The 18015-nt window shown below is 40.5% G+C and overlaps 2 protein-coding genes across 2 annotated transcripts in view; both read left to right on the top strand.

Moving 5' to 3' along the window:
* fbln2 (fibulin 2) overlaps positions 1–18015 on the top strand; it is a 392772-nt gene that overhangs the window by 89454 nt on the left and 285303 nt on the right. The window lies entirely within an intron of this gene.
* The window catches only part of hdac11 (histone deacetylase 11), a 52081-nt gene that overhangs the window by 15454 nt on the left and 18612 nt on the right, over positions 1–18015 (top strand). The window contains exon 5 of the mRNA XM_048606646.1: positions 10132–10228. Within this exon, the coding sequence (XP_048462603.1) occupies positions 10132–10228 (97 nt within the window). The remainder of the gene's footprint in view (positions 1–10131; positions 10229–18015) is intronic.

Raw genomic sequence — 18015 nt, forward strand, 5'->3', positions numbered from 1 at the left:
TATGATGCTGCTTGGTCTGCTGTGTTCATCCAGCTCTACACCTTGTTATCTCAAGTTAAAACTATTCTCTCCAGGATCAGTGAGATTTCTGGTTCCAGTAACTTGCTGACCTTAAAGCTAAAAATGCTATTCAGGGCAGTGTTAAATGTGGACTCTTTGTTGAAGAGGACATCATCATGGCCACAGTTAGACTTCCAATAGCAAGAAACTTTAATAAAATTGTACGAGTGGACTTGAAGGTAAGGGATAAAGAAACAATTCAATTAGATTTAGCCAATCTGTAATAGTATATAATAGGTAGAAAAGAGTAATAGAGGGTGAGGTAATGACAAAGTATATAGGGCCTGGAATGGGAGCTCTGGCTAAATTCCAAACTCTCGGTGGTGCTGGTGGGTGGTAGACTTTTCCAATGATGAATTTAGGAATGTATGTGAAAATATTTGTATTGAGTATGTGGAAGAAATCCTGCACTAAAAGTTTGGGATCTTTTGTAAAGTCTAGTAGGCCAGGCAAGTTGTAAATTAACATCTGCCGTGCCTTGGCAGTCCATGTGAAGAACTTGCTGCAGATAATTTGGGGGCTGTGGTCCATATCGATCGATCTTAAGGAGAAACCCAAACAATCCTTTGGTAATGAGTGATCATTTCCTGTTTTGTTGGGGGTGTGTAATTCGATCCACTTCTTTTGAGTGCCCTACATGCAGGATGAAGGCTGCTCATTAACGCTGAGGCAGAAAATCCAAGGAACCTTGTGGCATTATGTATGAGGCCATCAGAAATAAATTTTAATCCAGGTGATATGGTATGTTACAAGAGAAAAGGTTAGAAAGAATGGAAAGATCCTGGTAAGTTTATAGATAATGGTGGGAAAACAGTCATTTTACAGAATGGCCATCAAACTCCTTGAGTGTAATTGGCACTGATTACACGCTTACAGCATCTGAAGTCAGAGAAAGTAATGAGGTGCCATGCATTTTGCATACATGTATATTGAGCAATTAAAGATCAGGTTATGGCCGATTGAAGGGCTGACTGATTAGGGATAAAGTGATGCAAAGATTCAGGACCAGGTAATTTTCCCAAGAGGATAACACCACAAGTTGGCACCATGATAATTATATATGCCAAAAAGGGCCAGTGAATGGAAGAATGCCACCATTATAGACAGAGCAGGACACCGCATTTGCAAATATAAAGATTGGCTAAATGTCCAAGCTGCGAAACAAGAGGTAAGACCCATGGATTGGCAAAATGAGGAAAAGATGAGGAAGGCTAAAATAAAAATGCAGTATGATTTTGATTTATTATTGTACCAAGACACAGTGAAAAGTATTGTTTTGCGTGCTAACCGGACAAATCATACACGTTAGTATATCAGGGTAATAGAACAGAATGCAGAATATAGCCTTATAAGTACAGAGAAGGTGCTGAGAAAGAATAACTCTCTAATATGAGAGGCCTGTTCGTTAGTCTGATATCAGCAGGGAAGAAGCTGTTTTTAAATCTGTTGGTCTGTGTTTTCAAACTTTCGTATCTTCTGCCCTGTGCAGGAAGGTAAAGAGAGTATACCAGAGTGGGAGGGGTCTTTGATTATGTTAGCTGCTTTCCTGAGGCAGTGGGAAGTTCTGAAATTGTAACTGGAATTGAGCAAGGCCCTCGGAAAAGATTGCAACTTGCAAAAGGAGTTCTGGTCATAGGATGGGCAGATCTTGTAGGAGTCCAGAACAAGATAGTAGGATGAGTAACAGACCAAAGTTTGGCAAGAATAAGGACTGTGGAACAAGCTGGAAATATCATGAAGAGAAGAAGCCGTTATAATTGAGACCTTTTGGAAATGAGTACAGTGTTAAAAGATGCTATTGATGATGAGGCTGAGAGCAAGTAAAACATTTGAAGAAATCAAGTTCAAGGAAATATACACTCTCGTTTCTAGCCTTGGGTGATCCAGAAGATACGTAGTTAGTCACTTTCTTTGTGATGATTTACATGCTAACCTTGGTATTATAGTATGGCTAGACTCCACCTTTTTTTGGAGGGAAATAATAATATGTTGCCCGTTTGCATGGGAAGCCATGAAAATAAAGAGGCTATTTAAAAATACCGTGGTTGCTGAACCACTGGCACTATCATGAAAACTATAGCTATCAAGCTGTACTTGTCTAACGTTCTGAAGGAAATGTTGTTATGCAAGTGAAATGTGAGAAATATTTGTCCATGGTATATTATATGGATAGTTGTTCTCTTTTGGACAATGTTTGTTTGACAAAGCATGTTGAGATTTTATCATTGAGATTTTTTCTTTCCTTCACATTAGGAAAGGTTTGAAAGAAAAGAGATTTCTATATTAAAATGGATTGACGTCACAAATTGTCAGACTGCGTTGAGGTTAAAAGGGTCAAATATTTATTGCTAGTATTTGTAATAAGACTGTGTGTTCCAACTAGCTGTATAGTGTGAAATAGCTTGTGTTTTTTTTTAGGATGCATTAAATTGTGATGTTCATTTGTTTAAAGTACACAGGCAGCATCTTTGAATATGTTCAGCGATTGGCAATATGGCAACCAAAATACAGAAATAAAACTTATGGTTTATCAAATTGGGTTTCATACTGGGATCTGATTTTGTCCTGTACTAGCATCAGCTGAGATCATAACAGTATATAGAAGGGAAACACCTGTACACTTAGGGTTGAAGGAGCTATAAGGTTGCATTGTCAAAAATGTTATCCAGAAGGGAAGGTGTCATGGTTTCCTGTCTCGTTGAGTGGCCTGGATTCAGACTGACAAGGCTGACCAGAATAAAGGCCTGCAAGGAACCAGTCACTCAGCAGGAGTTAGTTGGGAAACTATAATATATGACCCATTTAGTTAATTGCTTGAAATACACAAAGCACAACATGTGCTCAGTTCACTTGCCAAATGAATCTTCATAAGACACCTAGTTGTCAGAAACACCAAACTAAAAAAAAAGAAAATACCAACCAACCGCTTCAAAAAGGTGACATTGTAAAGCTTAAAGACAAACTTAAGCATCCTTGAATAGAAGTCTATGGCTACGGTTGCTGTTTCAGAGTGACTGAATAAAGAAAAATTACACTTTTTTAGTTCTGGAAGATTTTGGAATCATTACCAATGTTTGTCAGATCAGTTGTTCTATCTCCCTTTTTCTGTGAGAATAAAAGCCCACACCTCTTGCCTATAATACAAAAGCAAATTTCTCATTTGCTGGTCATCCTACCCAGTATTTCATTTCTTGTAGTGCAGGAAAAAGCTGGTGCTTTTTCTTTAAAATTAAGACTTGATTTTAGAAATTTCTAAAGGGAATTTTGAATACTGAGTTTTGTAGGAGGTGCATTGACTACATTTTGGTGTCTGCTGTGATTCTGACTGTGAAACCAGTCTGGAAGTTTACAGGTTCTTAAATAGTAAATAAAAATCCTTGACAATTTTTCTTCCTGTTAACTTTCCTATAAGGAAGAGTCTAAACTTGCCCAAGTTTAGGCCACTTCCCTATTCAATCAAAAGTTACTAGCCTTGGTTGTTTTCAAAGTTACTGTAAAAGGTTTATTCATAGAATAAGAATATTTCCAACAGTACATTCACTAAATGTTGCTATTCTAATATGTGCCCTTGCCAGTGCCCAGTAGTTCTTTAAGAATTGCTGACAACCTTTTGAACCTAGTGTTCTTCAAGTGCCACTGAATTATTTAAGTGAGCTGAGCTTTCACTTTTGTGCAGTCAACTCTCCGCAGTGCCCAATATCCATTACAGGCATCCTGGTGTTACCCTGTGCTCAGTACCTGGTTCAATGTTTATGTGCAGTAACCTAATTCCTCTGCTGCTTCTCAGTTCTTCATTGATTTTTCTTTTTGATTTGTGATAATGTATGTATTTAATCATCCACACAAGACTTGTATGCATTTGAACACGGTTAAACATACTAGGTTGAGTTTTGTTTTTGAACACAATTGATGGAAATAGCACAAATTGTGTCCAAAAAGTGTATGTGGTTTGAGAATTGTTTCTTCTCCCTTCGAGTTTGCAGTCGAGCTGATGAAAAATCTGCTATGCAATAATGCAGGCAGGCAGCATTTTTAATGTTTATTTTAAGTTCTATTTAAGAGTGCTAACTTACTACACAGCTAAAATCAGATTGAATGCAAGGCAGGGAGATGTAGAGAAAACAGAGTGACAGCAGACTCAGTGGGCCGAATGGCCGCCTTTTGTGCTATACTATTCTCTGATTCTTCACAAGCTAATCTAACGTGTTTCTATCTTCTGTAATGTTGTCCTGGGATGAAACTTACCCAAGATTTATTTTGCTTTACAACAGGATTGAATTTGGGTAATTTATACTGCTTATCTATGAGAACATTTACTGCTGAACTACGGTCTGTGATGTTCAAATTGGATTAGTTTAGCCACATGGTACTGCCAGTTTATACTCTGTGATATACCTATTGTTGTGTATATGCATGTAGAGATTAGTCTCCCACAATATGAAACGTAGCGCAGCATGTTAACTCAAGCTATGTACAAATCACAGTTTGTTATGTTACAGCTCCATCATGTGGTTATATTTTTCCTAAATTACTATATATTGCCTGAAGTTGCATCCTGTGGATGTTTTGCTGAATGTTGGTTAAGATTGAACAGCATTAAAAGATGATTGGTGAAAGGGAAATTTATTGGATATGCTACTTTATAAAATTAAATTTCAAATGTATAAAAAAAATTAAAATTAAATTGAGTCTGTGACATTGGTTTCTTTGTCTTAACTTGAAGTCAAATTTAAGTCTGAAGATGTCTGAATGTCTCCATGTATTTTACTGCTGACATTGTGAAAGGCATATTGAGAACAAACTTGCATGTGTACGTCATGGAGCAAAGCGTATTTTTTAAAAATAAGATAAAGGAAATCTGAATGCTTTTACTTATTTAAGTGATATCTGTGCTGATGTTTCTAGAACGCCAGATTTATGCCTTGCTGAGAATTTTTTTTTTCGTTTAAAACAATTCTTGCTGTGTTTGTGAATAAGAATTTAAAATTGGAAGATTTGTTGAAATGTTCTTATTAATAAATGGATCAGTCTTTAATATTTATTCCTCAGAATTCATGGGAGGGGATAGCAAAAAATGATCAGGTCTCAAAGGGTTTGCAAAAAAAAAAATCAAATCCAGACAGTTTAAATTAATACGCGGGGGTTTAAGTTGTCAACTACTGCAGTAGAGAAGGGGATGAAATGCAGGTAAATCTTGAGGTGCCCTTGTTGTCTTGGCTTTGTCAGATGTTGTGTGATTTTGCTGTGGCATCTATATCCTACCAGTGGGATGTGATTAATGAATATTGCAAAATACCTTTACACAGCACTTTATACTGTGGTAAACACAACGAGGACAGAATTTAAGTAAACAGTTTGGAAGTAATGGAAGTAATAAAGTTTTATTATGTAATAGTGTAGAAATAAAATGCACACCATGCCATTAAATGGATTAGGGAGATAGACTTTCTAGGCATTAGAGGACAAGGGAAACTAATTAATTTGACTCCACATCCTCTTGATCACAAAGGCCGCATTATTCTCACTGCCTTATCTACTTTCTTCTCTGCTCAATCGACCATAAGAAATAAGAGCAGCAGTTGGCTTAATGTTCCTTCAGCCTGTTGTGCATTCTGTAAGATCATGGCTGATCTTCCACCTCAAATCCACTTCCCTGTCTTATCTTGTATTCCTTAATTCCTTAAGTATGCAAGAATCTGTCATTCTTATCTTGAACAAGTTCAACAGCTGAACATCCACAACCCCTTGGGGTGGAGAATGCTTGAACAGATTCCTGCTGAAACACAGATCCATTCCTTTCTAACCTGCAGACTTGTCTATTTCAAAACTGCCCTGGCCAGGCTGCCATGCTCCATATGCTGTGAAAGACAGTTTGTTCTGTCTTCGAGCTGTATCATTTCTTATGCCAGGTTTGACTCACTTATTGTACCTGTCTTTGTTGACCTGTATTGGTTCGCAGTCTCCTAATGTCACTCATTTAACATTTTTAAAAGTCATCTGTGGATTCCCTCTCCTTTCTTCCTTGATGTTCACTCTACACCTCTTCTGTTTTCGGCATTCATTTTCCCTAATCACGTGAACAATTTAGGAGCCCCTAAATTCCTCTGCTACTCAACTTCTTCAACCTTTTGAATAATGTTGTGGGCAAAATACACATTTCTGCCCAATACTGATGTTTCTCCATTATGTGTTACATATACATTCTCTATTGTCTTGCATCCTTTATGGTGCTTGTGGTGTCACTGCAGTCTTCAGAGCTGTTCTATCTGGACGGTATGGTTTTATCTCTGCAGGCTGTAACTTCTGTTTCCTCACCTGTAGTAAACAATGTGATAAGACAGTGGCAACTTGCTCCTGTATCAAGCATAAAATTAATAGAATCTGTTTAGGTTAATGGACATTTCTGTCAAATTCTAATTGATGTTAGGTCACTAGTTTTCCCTCGCAATGCATTGAATATATCTTCTAATGCTGATAGGTCTACCTCATTAACATCTGAGTAGCCATTTTCTGCTCTGTAACTGTGTCCTAGGCCTGCAAATTGCCTATATTTTTACATATATAGCATCTTAAAAAAAAAAATAACTGGGTACTACCTGTGCTTGTGAGGTTTCCTTGATCCAAAGAGCTGACACTGACTCTTTGTATCTGGTATCTGGCCTATTTGGCTTGTCAAGTGTACCTTTTAGGTGTTTTGTACCTTATGGATTTTGTTGGCCTCCTGTGTTAAGTTTGTCATTCTATTCCCCAGATTTATCTATGATGCTTCATACTTTTCTGCTTCCAGCGTATCTGAATAGTTTTCTCCAAAGTCAAATCTTATTTGGCCTGTTATGAATCCAACAATACTCATCAATTCCAACAACAGTTCTGTCGATTATAAATTCTGATTTCAAAGCTCTGTTGTCAAAACTTTCCACTAACCTTTGCAGGCCATTAGAACTCCTCTACAAACTGAAGAAGAATCACTGGACCTGAAATGTTAACTCTGCTTTATTTCCACAGATGCTGCCAGCAATTTCTGTTTTTGTTTCTGACTCCCAACATCCGCTGTTCTTTGGCTTTTTAGCATATTTGCTTGTTTGGCCTGTGTTTTATTATTTAAGTAATTCTGTCTTTTAAAAACTTTTTTCTCCAAGAAGTCAGTCCTGTTTGGCTCTTCTCTGAACTTAAATCTGCAAGGAAATTTTATTTCTATTGCTATTTCTTCCTAATGTGGTTATGTATTATTCTTACTGTAATGCTTTTTAAATTCTGTAGTATTTCAGTGCTGCTTTAATCTCTTTCCCAGGTCAATTTTTTTCTTCATTATTTCAGTGCTGTTTTATATTCCTTGTCTTATGGCTTTAACTTCTGTAATAAAGCAAAGCTCTTTCTCAGCACTGCTTACTGGGTGTTTTCCAGGAGTTTTGCAGCTAAATTGCAGATTTCCTGCCTTCTGTGGCCAAAATAGAGGTTTACCATGTCCTGCATACAAAGGTCTTACACTTGTTTTGTGACAAAATTTTTACAGCTTTCACAGTCGAGTAAACAGTGTCTCCTTTTCCATAACTTTTCCACATAATGTCTAGTGCCTATGGTCTTATGAAATTCTTTCCACCTGAACTATGGCTTAAATTATGGATCGACTGCACGCATCATGACCTTCTTAGTTTAACAGAGGAAAACGGTGAGAAAACTGTTTAGACTGGTAAATTGCCTCTTTATGTCCTTAATTCTGACCACTGCTAAACCACCTCACTGCTTGACTGCATTCAGAACTGCATAGCTTGCCACTTTGCTCAAGAATGGGGCAAAGAGTGAGGTGGTGGGTGAGGCATTGATGGCTCTTTCTGAATACGTCTCTGAGACAACGGTTTTCTCACTAATTTCAGGGGCACTGCTTGCATGGATGCTTTAACAAAACCAACACAGAAAAGTCAGTTCTGTCAGACTACAATGTCCCTGGATTTCAATGAGTTGATGCTGAATGGTTTCCACATGTGTGATTCCTGCACCACCTAGTCATGGTCTTGACAGTAAATACAGCCCTACTATTTAAGTCCAGTTTTTCCCTTGTTGATCTTTCCATGAGTCTATCTTTAGCTTGTTTGACAGTTCAGCTGCTGTAGCTGCCAACTATTTGTATGAGTTGTTCTTAATGAAGGGAAATCTTTAAAGCTGCAAATGTCCAGTGTTGCTCTTGGGTCTACTGGAATGCTCCATGTTACATTGTGATAGGAATCAATGACTCCAACTGGTAGCTGTTCTGTTAGATGTGCTGTGATGCCAACCACTACCAGCTTGTGGTTGGGTAGTTTGCTGCCACTGTCTTTCCTTCATGGAGGAGTGTGCAGCAGGTCAATATCACTGTGATATAGACTGACAGTGAAAAGGGTTGTGGTTGTGGGAGATATAGACTGGCAGCAGAGAGCCTGTTCAACACGTTTCTACTTGTCAGAGCCAAAATAACCTCACTGGAAAATAGATTGGTGATTGGTAGGTATTTCTTCTGTGTCTTTTTTGATTGGCCAATTGATTTAAATAAGCTGAAGGGTATTTAACATCCAAATTAATTAATTAAGTAAAATAGAAATGGCTGAGTAAGTGATGGGTTGCACCTATATGGGCATTGTTGGATACTGAAACACTTCACATCTGCAGCAATTGTTGGCTGTTTACTGAATTTCAACATAGCTGATGAGCTTGTTTCCAAGCTACGGACACTGTGACAGATTGAGGCAGATTGTTGTGAAGGTGGGGAGTTATTTGGACACTGCTTGAGTAGGCAGTCACGTCTTAGATTAATTATATCAAATTTGATCCATGGTCACTTAAGGGAATGGAAGGTGTGACTCATGATACAAGTATTAACATCTAGCATATAGCTTTGGAGGAGCCTGAGCCAGTGCTCTTCTCCAGTAGGTTTGATGTTCTTGCTTCTGGTGTGACCAAGTAACTAGTGGAGCGCCACAAAGATCAATTCTTGGAGGAGTGGGTAAAGTGTAATGTATCCCAATTTGCTGCTGATACAAAAAAATGGATGGGACGGCATGTTGGGATGAGAACACAGGAAATCTGCAAGTGGATATACATAGGTTGAGTGGGCAAAAACTTGGCAGATGGAATTTAATGTAGGAAAGTGTGAGGTCATGCTTTGATCAGAAGAATCAAAAGGCAAATGTTATCTAAATGGGAAGAGACTACAACTCAGAGGGTCTGCGTGTTCTCTACCCCAGAGAGTTGTTGAGGCTAAATGACTGCAAGTTTAAAAAAGGAGGTAGGCAGACATTTGAAATATCAGAGTTGAGAGCTGTGATGTGCTGAAGTGAAAGAGGAGTTAATGTCTGGGGAAGATTAGCCATGATCTTAGAACATGCTGGGGCAGGATTGAGGGGCTGAATGGCCTATTCACAACCTATGGTCTTATGGAAGATTTAGGGCTTATCTAAACCCAGTATCCACCTTCATAATTGTGATGTCCCCCCAAAGCCTCCTCCCTATATTCTTTCGGTACCAACTGATGATGCCCTGCCAGCCAATATTCTGCTCCTGCTCCTGTTCAACTGCTACTTCCACTTTGGGTAATACAGTTGAGGTCGGGGTAATTGGTCCTTTTTTTTCCTTGACCGCCACTGTTACTGCCTGCCAAACCACACATGCAGTTTAGCAATGGTTCATGGTTAAATTTGGCCTAAATTATCAATTTTGCTACAGTTTTAGGGCTCTTGTAGTTATTGGTTATATTAAGTGTACTGTACTTGCAAATGCAATTTGGTGTTGCCTGCTTATGTTTATCCATAAAACACAGTGCAGCCAAGTAATGGCTTTATTGACAGTCATAACATTAGGCTATCCAGGCAGTGATGTAAAAACACAATACTTACTCCAATTAAATGTAATTATGAAACAGTAGGCTAAAAACAACTACTGAATCTAAATGCTTCAACAAATCAGAATTCAATCACTGTACTCTGTCTTGCATGTACTTCTCCATTAAGCTGGCCAAAAAAACTTATTCAGCAATGTTTTTATGAGTTCTGAAAATAACAATCTTCTTTTTAAAATACTCATCAATCTTTTCACTCTTAGGGGAATGGACATGAGCGAGATTTTATGGATGACAACAGAGTCTATATTATGGATGTTTTTAATAGATACATCTACCCAGGCGATGGATTTGCAAAGCGTAAGTCAAGTTACTGCTGTTGAATTTCGAATGTAATTAGTGTTGCATACAGTTTTATGTGCAATGAACTTTCACCGCTGTAACAAGATATAAAAATAAATTGAATGCACCTTTTTGAAATTGATCTGGCATGTGTGACATATGAGTGATTGCTATGGCATGGAATTTGAAACAATAATTCATTTGCATCTTTCACATACCTGCTTAGATTCTGGAGAAACTATGCACTGAGTAGACACATAAAAAATGTCAAAGTTATCTCCCTTCAGTTCCTAATTCTGTAAAACATGTGCAGTACTTAAAACTTCTATCAGTTGTTACTATAAGCTATCAGTGCAACTATGGAGCCTGCCTATATGTTTAGGATTTAGGCTATTTATTACTTGGGTTACTGTTAGAGTAAATATTTACGACAAATTGGGTCATATGCCATGTGCTGAGAGCAAATTTCCAGACTGAGCCTTGTCCTATCCTAAACTAAATAATGAGTCAAGAGTTTATTGTTTCACAGCAACCTTTTCTTCCCAATTGGTGGATTGGTTTCGCTCTGAAGTCAAAGTATACGTCACATGTGTTGTAGTTTGAGACTTCACATGGTCTTGTACTCTCTGATCTGAATCTGATGATTCTTGAAGCAGGCAACATGGCAGCAGGGCGAGTTAATAGGGAGCTGAGATTAAGAAGGCGAGTTCAGACTGAACATCAATCATTTGTGTGGTAGTGGCATGTTGGTCCTCCCTTTCCTTCCCTCACTTTTTAAAACTTTAGAACGTAAATTGGGTTTCCCATTCCCATTACCTGGCTTTCCACGCACTGTATTATGGGTGAGGCTAGGGTAATATTGAGCTTTTAACAAGCTCAGTTGACTGTTAATTATTTTATTTAAGTATGAAAGGTTTCCAATGGGGTCAGCCTGAATGTGGATGGGAAATTGATAGTCTGGACACCCCTGTCACACCCCCTCCCCCAACTCCGCCATATTCCTAAAGTTCTTATTAAAGGGCACAATTTTCCAGACTTGAAATGAGGTCCTGGTGGGTAAAAGCAGATCTAGAATCCATGCAGCAAACTTGACAGAAATGGAGGTAAGGTCAGGGAAGAGATGGTGCTTCCATACAGACTGGTTGGGGCCCAGGGTGATGGGGTAAGTTAAAGGAGGGGCGAGAGAAGGCACATAGTGATGTTGGGAGGGTCGACGTTGATGAGAACAAAACTAAGGTGACAAGGGGAGGGTGCAGGGTCACTGGTTGCCATTTGAGGTCATTTACACACTGTTATTGGCTAAGTCTATAAACTTAGTAATAGCTGCCAGGAGTGCAGATCCAACTGGGACAAGTCCAGTGTAGGGCGGGAAAAGTGGAAAACCTTGTAGCTCAACAGCTCTAAGGACGAAACCCGTGGACGCTCAGATTCTCCAACTGTATCACTGATTGCCTTTGCCTTTTCCTCACAATTCACTTGGTGAGCTATCTCATATGCACACACGATATTTTTGCAGCTTAGCAGGCAGTAGGAGCATATGTAACAAAGGTGGCAAGGCACCAGAGGGACAGGCTGATCAGGAGATCCCTGTGCAAGGTAAGCATCAGCGATAAGTCATGGACCCATCAGTACACTTTCAGGGCACTGACAGACTTCCTCAAGATATCAGAGAGGCAACGTCACAGCATGTCCTATGGAAAACTGTCGCTAAAACATGCCAGATCCTACAGCAAAACTTGCAGCCTCATGGGTTTGGCAGAAACCACACATCAGTTACCCTCTGTGATTATGGTGCTCAGTTTTTGGCACTGCCTACTTCCAGGCCTCTCCAGGCAGCCCGTGAGGTACTTCATTCAGCAGTATCAAAGAAATGATAATTGCTGCTTTGTGTTGTCTTCACCGCAGATGAAGAAGCCAGGCTGTCAGATTTTGAAGCATTGCTCATTCCCCTACACTTCCCTGGTGTGCAAAGAGTGATTAATCGTATTTATGGTGCTAGTTGGCTCCCTCCGATCAGCCAGCAGCATTTGTGAACCAGAAAGAACTTCATTCACTAAACATCCACTGCAACCAAAGGTTAGCAAATCATACAAGTCTACACCGTATTCATTTCCCAGGGAGCTCTCCTTCTCATATCCCGTGGAACTTGCAACTTCCTGAGCTTTTTGAGGCCTCAGCTCAGATTGATGGCTGTATCCTTGGTAATGAGAGTTATTCCTCTGGACCTACTGGCACCAGTGCACCCTTTTAGAGAACGACAATGCAGCCTCATTTATACCAGAGCTATCATCAAACAGACAACTGGCATGATGAAAATACATTTACACTGCCTTAAGTCTGGAGAGGCTCTGTAGTATGCAGTGCACACGTGTCATGGCTAATTATAGTGACTTGTGCACTGCACAATATGACCATACTATATGGTGAACACTTGCTTCAGATGATAAGAAGAAATAACATACTACCTCCAATGAAGAGGAATGCAATGAGTTTGAGAAAAGGGACATTAATGTACATGAGTCTCTATTGGATGCTAAGGCCATGGAGAGACATGCCAAAGATATCCAGGAGACAATGGCCCAGTAGGATAATCGCTGGACTGTTATTCTAGAGATCCACATAATGTTCTGTAGACCTGGGTTCACTTGCTGCCATGGCAGATGGTGGAATTTAAATTCAATAAATACAATCTGGAGTTAACAGTCAAATGACATTCATGACTCCATTGTTGATTGTCATAAAATTACCTCTGGTTAACTAATGTCCTTCAGGGAAGGAAACTGTTGTCTGTACCTGGTCTGGCCTACATTTGACTCCACACCCACATGAATGTAGTTTACTCTTTACTGCCCTCTGGGCAACTAGGATGGGTAATAAATACTGACCTAGCCAGCGATGCTGTCCTGCCGTAAATGAATTTAATCTCGTGAGATAATCTCATGTAAACAAGATTTTGAGATCTTAATGGCCGTTGAAACATCACCCGAACATGTTTGCCGGCTCAATGTCTACCAGTCCCTGTTGCTTTCCTCCTCTGGCTCACAGTTTCAATGTCATCTTCCACCTGGAATGGCAAGGCCAATGGACCTTGTCACAAACACTGGCTATGGAGGACTGTTATCCCAATTACTATGGCAGTGAGCGTATGTCGTGCCAAGATCCCAGAACCTGCTCCATCATTGCAGGTCCTTTTACTTCATCCAAGACATTTCATTTGTCCTGATGAAACATAATCTCAGACAATCTTCTTGACAGTGGAAACATTGCACGTTCCTCTGTATCCTACAGATGGACACACCAACTTGGACATGAATATTAATTATTTTAAAAATTAACACAAATAATACCATAGACAACTCCTTTACAAGGTAGGAGACTAATATTCCCCTGCAGCCTCCTTTGAGTACCAACCATTAGGCAGGCCAAGATAGTTAAGTTCTGACTAAGGATAATGATGCACATATGAATAAAATGAAAGCTATATAGTTTGCAATGTTTTCATATTACAGAGTGAATCTCACATGTACACCCATGCCACCTTTTGTGTGCTCATAAATTTAAAGTTTTCTTTTTCTATCATTATGTCTTACAGTATCACAGCAGTGGTGGACGTAGGCAGCTGAGTCTGATGCCCTGTTGCCCCTGTGCTGGGGCAGAGGCAGACGCTTCCTGCCATGCATTTGGGAGGCAATTGATTATTTGACAGAGTGGGTGAGGAGAGGCTACTGACTGTGGGAGTGCTTTGAAGGAAAGTCCCCAGAAAAAAAGCCCCCAGGGCAATTGAGACATGTTTCTCCTCCTCGCTGCTCAAGTCCAAATTGTGGGGACCAGTAAAGGAGACCAAGAAGAAAAGCAATTTGGTTCCACGAAAGCTATAAGCACAGCTTAGTTCTTCACAGGGTCCTGAGCATCCATTATGCCAATACCAGGTGTGATGCATTCTGACTTTAATACATTGCTATTCCAACCCCCCTACTCTCACATGGTTTCTTCACAGCGAGTACAAGCCCAAGCTATTCAACTGCTCCTTGTACAACAGCCCTTTTTCCCTGGAACCAACCTGATGAACCACCTCTGAACTGCCTCCAGTGCCACCATATCCATCCTCAAGTAAGGAGACCAAAACTGGACCCAACACTCCGGGTCTGGTCTCGCCAACACCTTTATAATTGTAACAACACTACTTTTATAAGTCGGCCTTTTTGCAGTAAATGCCAGGATTCCATTTGCCTTTCTTATTACATGCTGCATCTGCTGACCCACTTTCTGAAACTCGTGCAGAAAGACGCCCAGATCCCTCTGCATTGACATACTTTGAATCTGTTTACCATTTAAATAATAATTTGCCTTTTTTTCCTGGCCAGAATGGACAAACGTGCACTTATCCACATTAAACTCCATCTGTCAGATCCTGGCCCATTCTCCTCGCCTGTCAATATCCATCTGTAAACTCTTTATCTCCTCATCACAGCCTGCTTTCTCACCTATCTTAGTATCATCCACAAATTTTGCTGTTGCAATTTTCCCTGCTAGCAGATCATTTATGTAGATTGTCAATTTAAAATGAGAATTTTTTTATTACTCAATGGAAAGTATAAGTTTTTCATTAAAAAATATTAGGAATACCATATTATTGCAGATAAATTGGTTGGTGCTGATCTACTGGAAAGTTTTAATTTGAAGGTGAAACTCGGAGTCATGTTCCAATAGAGTATGTCTCTGTTAGTTAGACAAATTCTCATTTGTATATGGGTGGTTTTTGCAGTTCTTGTGAAGTTGATGTTTTTTGGAATCTGCTGTCGAAGACATCATATAATGTTGCATAGTATGATGGATGAGGTTTTGTGTAATCCTCTGACAAAGTGTATCATGCTGAAATCTGAATTTTCAGCTGGTTTCATAAACAGTGGTTTAGAGTACAAAAGCCAAAAGACTTTTGGTAAGCTTACATAAAACTGTTTGACTCACATGTCCTAGAAACAGGAGGAGCACCAGGGCTCGATTCCTCCTTATGGCCCTGTTTACTGATGAGGAATTATACACTTCCAAGTCCAAGTATTTTACTCTCAAATATGTGATAACTTTCAAGCAATGTTCATATTCCATTGCTCCTGTTGAAGAGACACACAGTCATGGATTCAGACCACCCTAGGTCACACAGAATTGATATTATTGACTTTTTTTTAGTTAACACCAGATCCGATCGGGAGGCCAGTGTTAATGTTTAATTATATACAGATCCACACTGCGGAAACTTGAATTGATATAATTTCAAAAGCACCCTACTGATGTTATATAGGAAGATCAAATTGGATCACCTGTAAATTTCTAGTTCGGTGATGGTATTGACTGTCAAGAATAGTTGCCCATGAAGAATAAAAGAAAGCGTTCACTTGGATCAGTAGGTAGCAGAATTCTACTCCAAGCATTTTGTAATCTACAAAAGGGGCAGTTAAGAGGGCAGCAGAATGAGCAATGGCCAGGCCGAATCCCAGAGCGATGGGGCAGGCCGACAGCAGCTAGGGAATCCCATTGTAAAAACTTTTCACTATACTCCTGTACTGAATGCAAGTGACAATAAAGGATATTCATATTCATATTTGAGCAGAATGCCACTGATGTAGGTTTTGTCTCCACCAGATTGTTTAGGTTGTTCCTTCTAATATAAGAATCTAGGTGTGGATATCATGTATTGAAGAAACCAAGAGACACTCGTTACAGCTCAATAATATGTATAAATATTACATTCACTGGCACATCAGTGTCTGTGCTTGCATTATTTAGTTACAAAGAACAATATGATTCCTTTGGTATGTCATGCTTTAAGTGATCTGAGTGAAGATACATGATGCAACCTTTATACCATGAGGCAATATGCTATATGGCACTTAAGATTTCATGAGCATGTTTCGTAAAGTTTACTGATGGCAAGACATAACACCACATCGCCCTTTTTTTCTGAAACAGGTATATGTACTTGCACAAAGACATATGTCATCAATTTGATAATTATGCAAACAGTTAAAACAGCGTTTCCAAAACTACCATTTCAAAGTTCAATGTAACTTTATGGAAGTCTGACAAGTCGTCACGATCTGGTGATTGTAAATCCATCTGGAACACCATTTTCTGTTCCAGTTGTTGACAACTTTGTCTTGCAGCTGGTGGCTGTCACTCATGATAACCATACAATCATTTCATCTGTGCTCTCTTTCTGTGTAATGCTTGATTGGTCTGAACTGGTTTCTGTTCCATCACAATGTAGCGCTATGATCAGTAGTGGCTTAGTGTGATCTGGGCTAGTTGCATATTCTATAAAGCACTTAATGATCATTGATTTGATGGTGCATATAATTAGTGCTGCTAACCAGTTTGAACATGGATAGTGGGGTGACAATGTGATATGGGTCATTGTGGAGCTGGAGGAACACAGCAGGCCAGGCAGCAGAGGAGTAGGAAAGTTGATGTTTTGGGTCGGGACGCTTCTTCAGAAATGGGGGAAGGGATAGGGAGCTCTGAGATAAATAGAGAGGAGAGGTGAGGCTGGGGAAGGTAGGTGGGCTGGTGCAGGTAGGCAGTGGTGGGGATTGGTCAGTGAGGTGGGAGGAGCTGATAGGTGGGAGAGAAGATGGACAGGTTATGTCAGGTCAAGGAGGCGGGGATGAGAGGGAGGGTTGATCATGGGATGAGGCTGGGGGTGGGGAGATTTTGAAAGTGGTAAAGTCCACATTGAGACCATTGAGTTGTAGGCTCCCAAGGCAGAATATGAGGTGCTGCTCCTCCAGTTTCTGGGTGGTGTCATTGTGACATTGGAGGAGGTCCAGGATGGACATGTCGCCCAGGGAGTGGAAGGGGGTGTTGAAGTGGTTTGCGACTGGAAGGTGTTGTCGTTTGTCGCGAACAGAGCGCAGGTGCTCTACAAAACGGTCTCTAAGCCTCCGCTTGGTTTCACCGATGTAGAGGAGGCCACATTGGGAGGAGCAGATGCAGTAGACCACATTGGCAGATGTGCAGGTGAACCTCTGTCTGATGTGGAAGGTTTGTTTGGTGCCTTGGATGGAGGTGAGGGGGGAGGTGTAGGGGCAGGTGTAGCACTTCCTGTGGTTGCAGGGAAAGGTGCCGGGGATGGTGGGGCTGGTGGGTAGTGTGGAGCGGATAAAGGAGTCGGAGAGGGCGGTCCCTACAAAAGGCAGATAGGGGTCGGGAGGGAAATATATCTTTGGTTGTGGGGTCGGATTGCAGGTGGCGGAGAATGATACGATGAACACGGAGGTTAGTGGGGTGATATGTGAGGACAAGGGGGATTCTGTCTTTGGATTTTGTTTAGGGGGAGGGGATATGAGGGCAGAGGTGCGGGAAACGCAAGAGATGCGGTCAAGAGCATTTTTGACCACCGAAGCGGGGGAAGTTGTGGTCCTTGAAATAAGAGGACATCTGGAACGCCCCATCTTGGGAGCAGAAGCGACAGAGGCGGAGGAATTGGGAGTAGGGGTTTGCATTCTTGCAGGAAGAGGTGGGTGAGACCCGATAAAACCTGTCCATCTTCTCTCCCAACCCTCCGCTCCTCCCACCTCACTGACCAATCCCCACCACTGCCTACCTGCACTCACCTATCACCATCCCACCTATCTTCCCCAGCCCAACCCCTCCTCTCTCTTTTTATTTTTGAGCTTCCTTCCCCCTCCACCATTTCTGAAGAAAGGTCCCAACCAGAAACGTCAACTTTTCCACTCCACTGATGCTGCCTGGCCTGCTGTGTTACTCCAGCTCCACACTGTGTTATCTCTGACTCCAGCATCGGCAGT

Source organism: Rhincodon typus, chromosome 16 (genome assembly GCF_021869965.1).
Source record: "Rhincodon typus isolate 14 chromosome 16, sRhiTyp1.1, whole genome shotgun sequence".
NCBI classification, from domain to species: Eukaryota; Metazoa; Chordata; class Chondrichthyes; order Orectolobiformes; family Rhincodontidae; genus Rhincodon; species Rhincodon typus.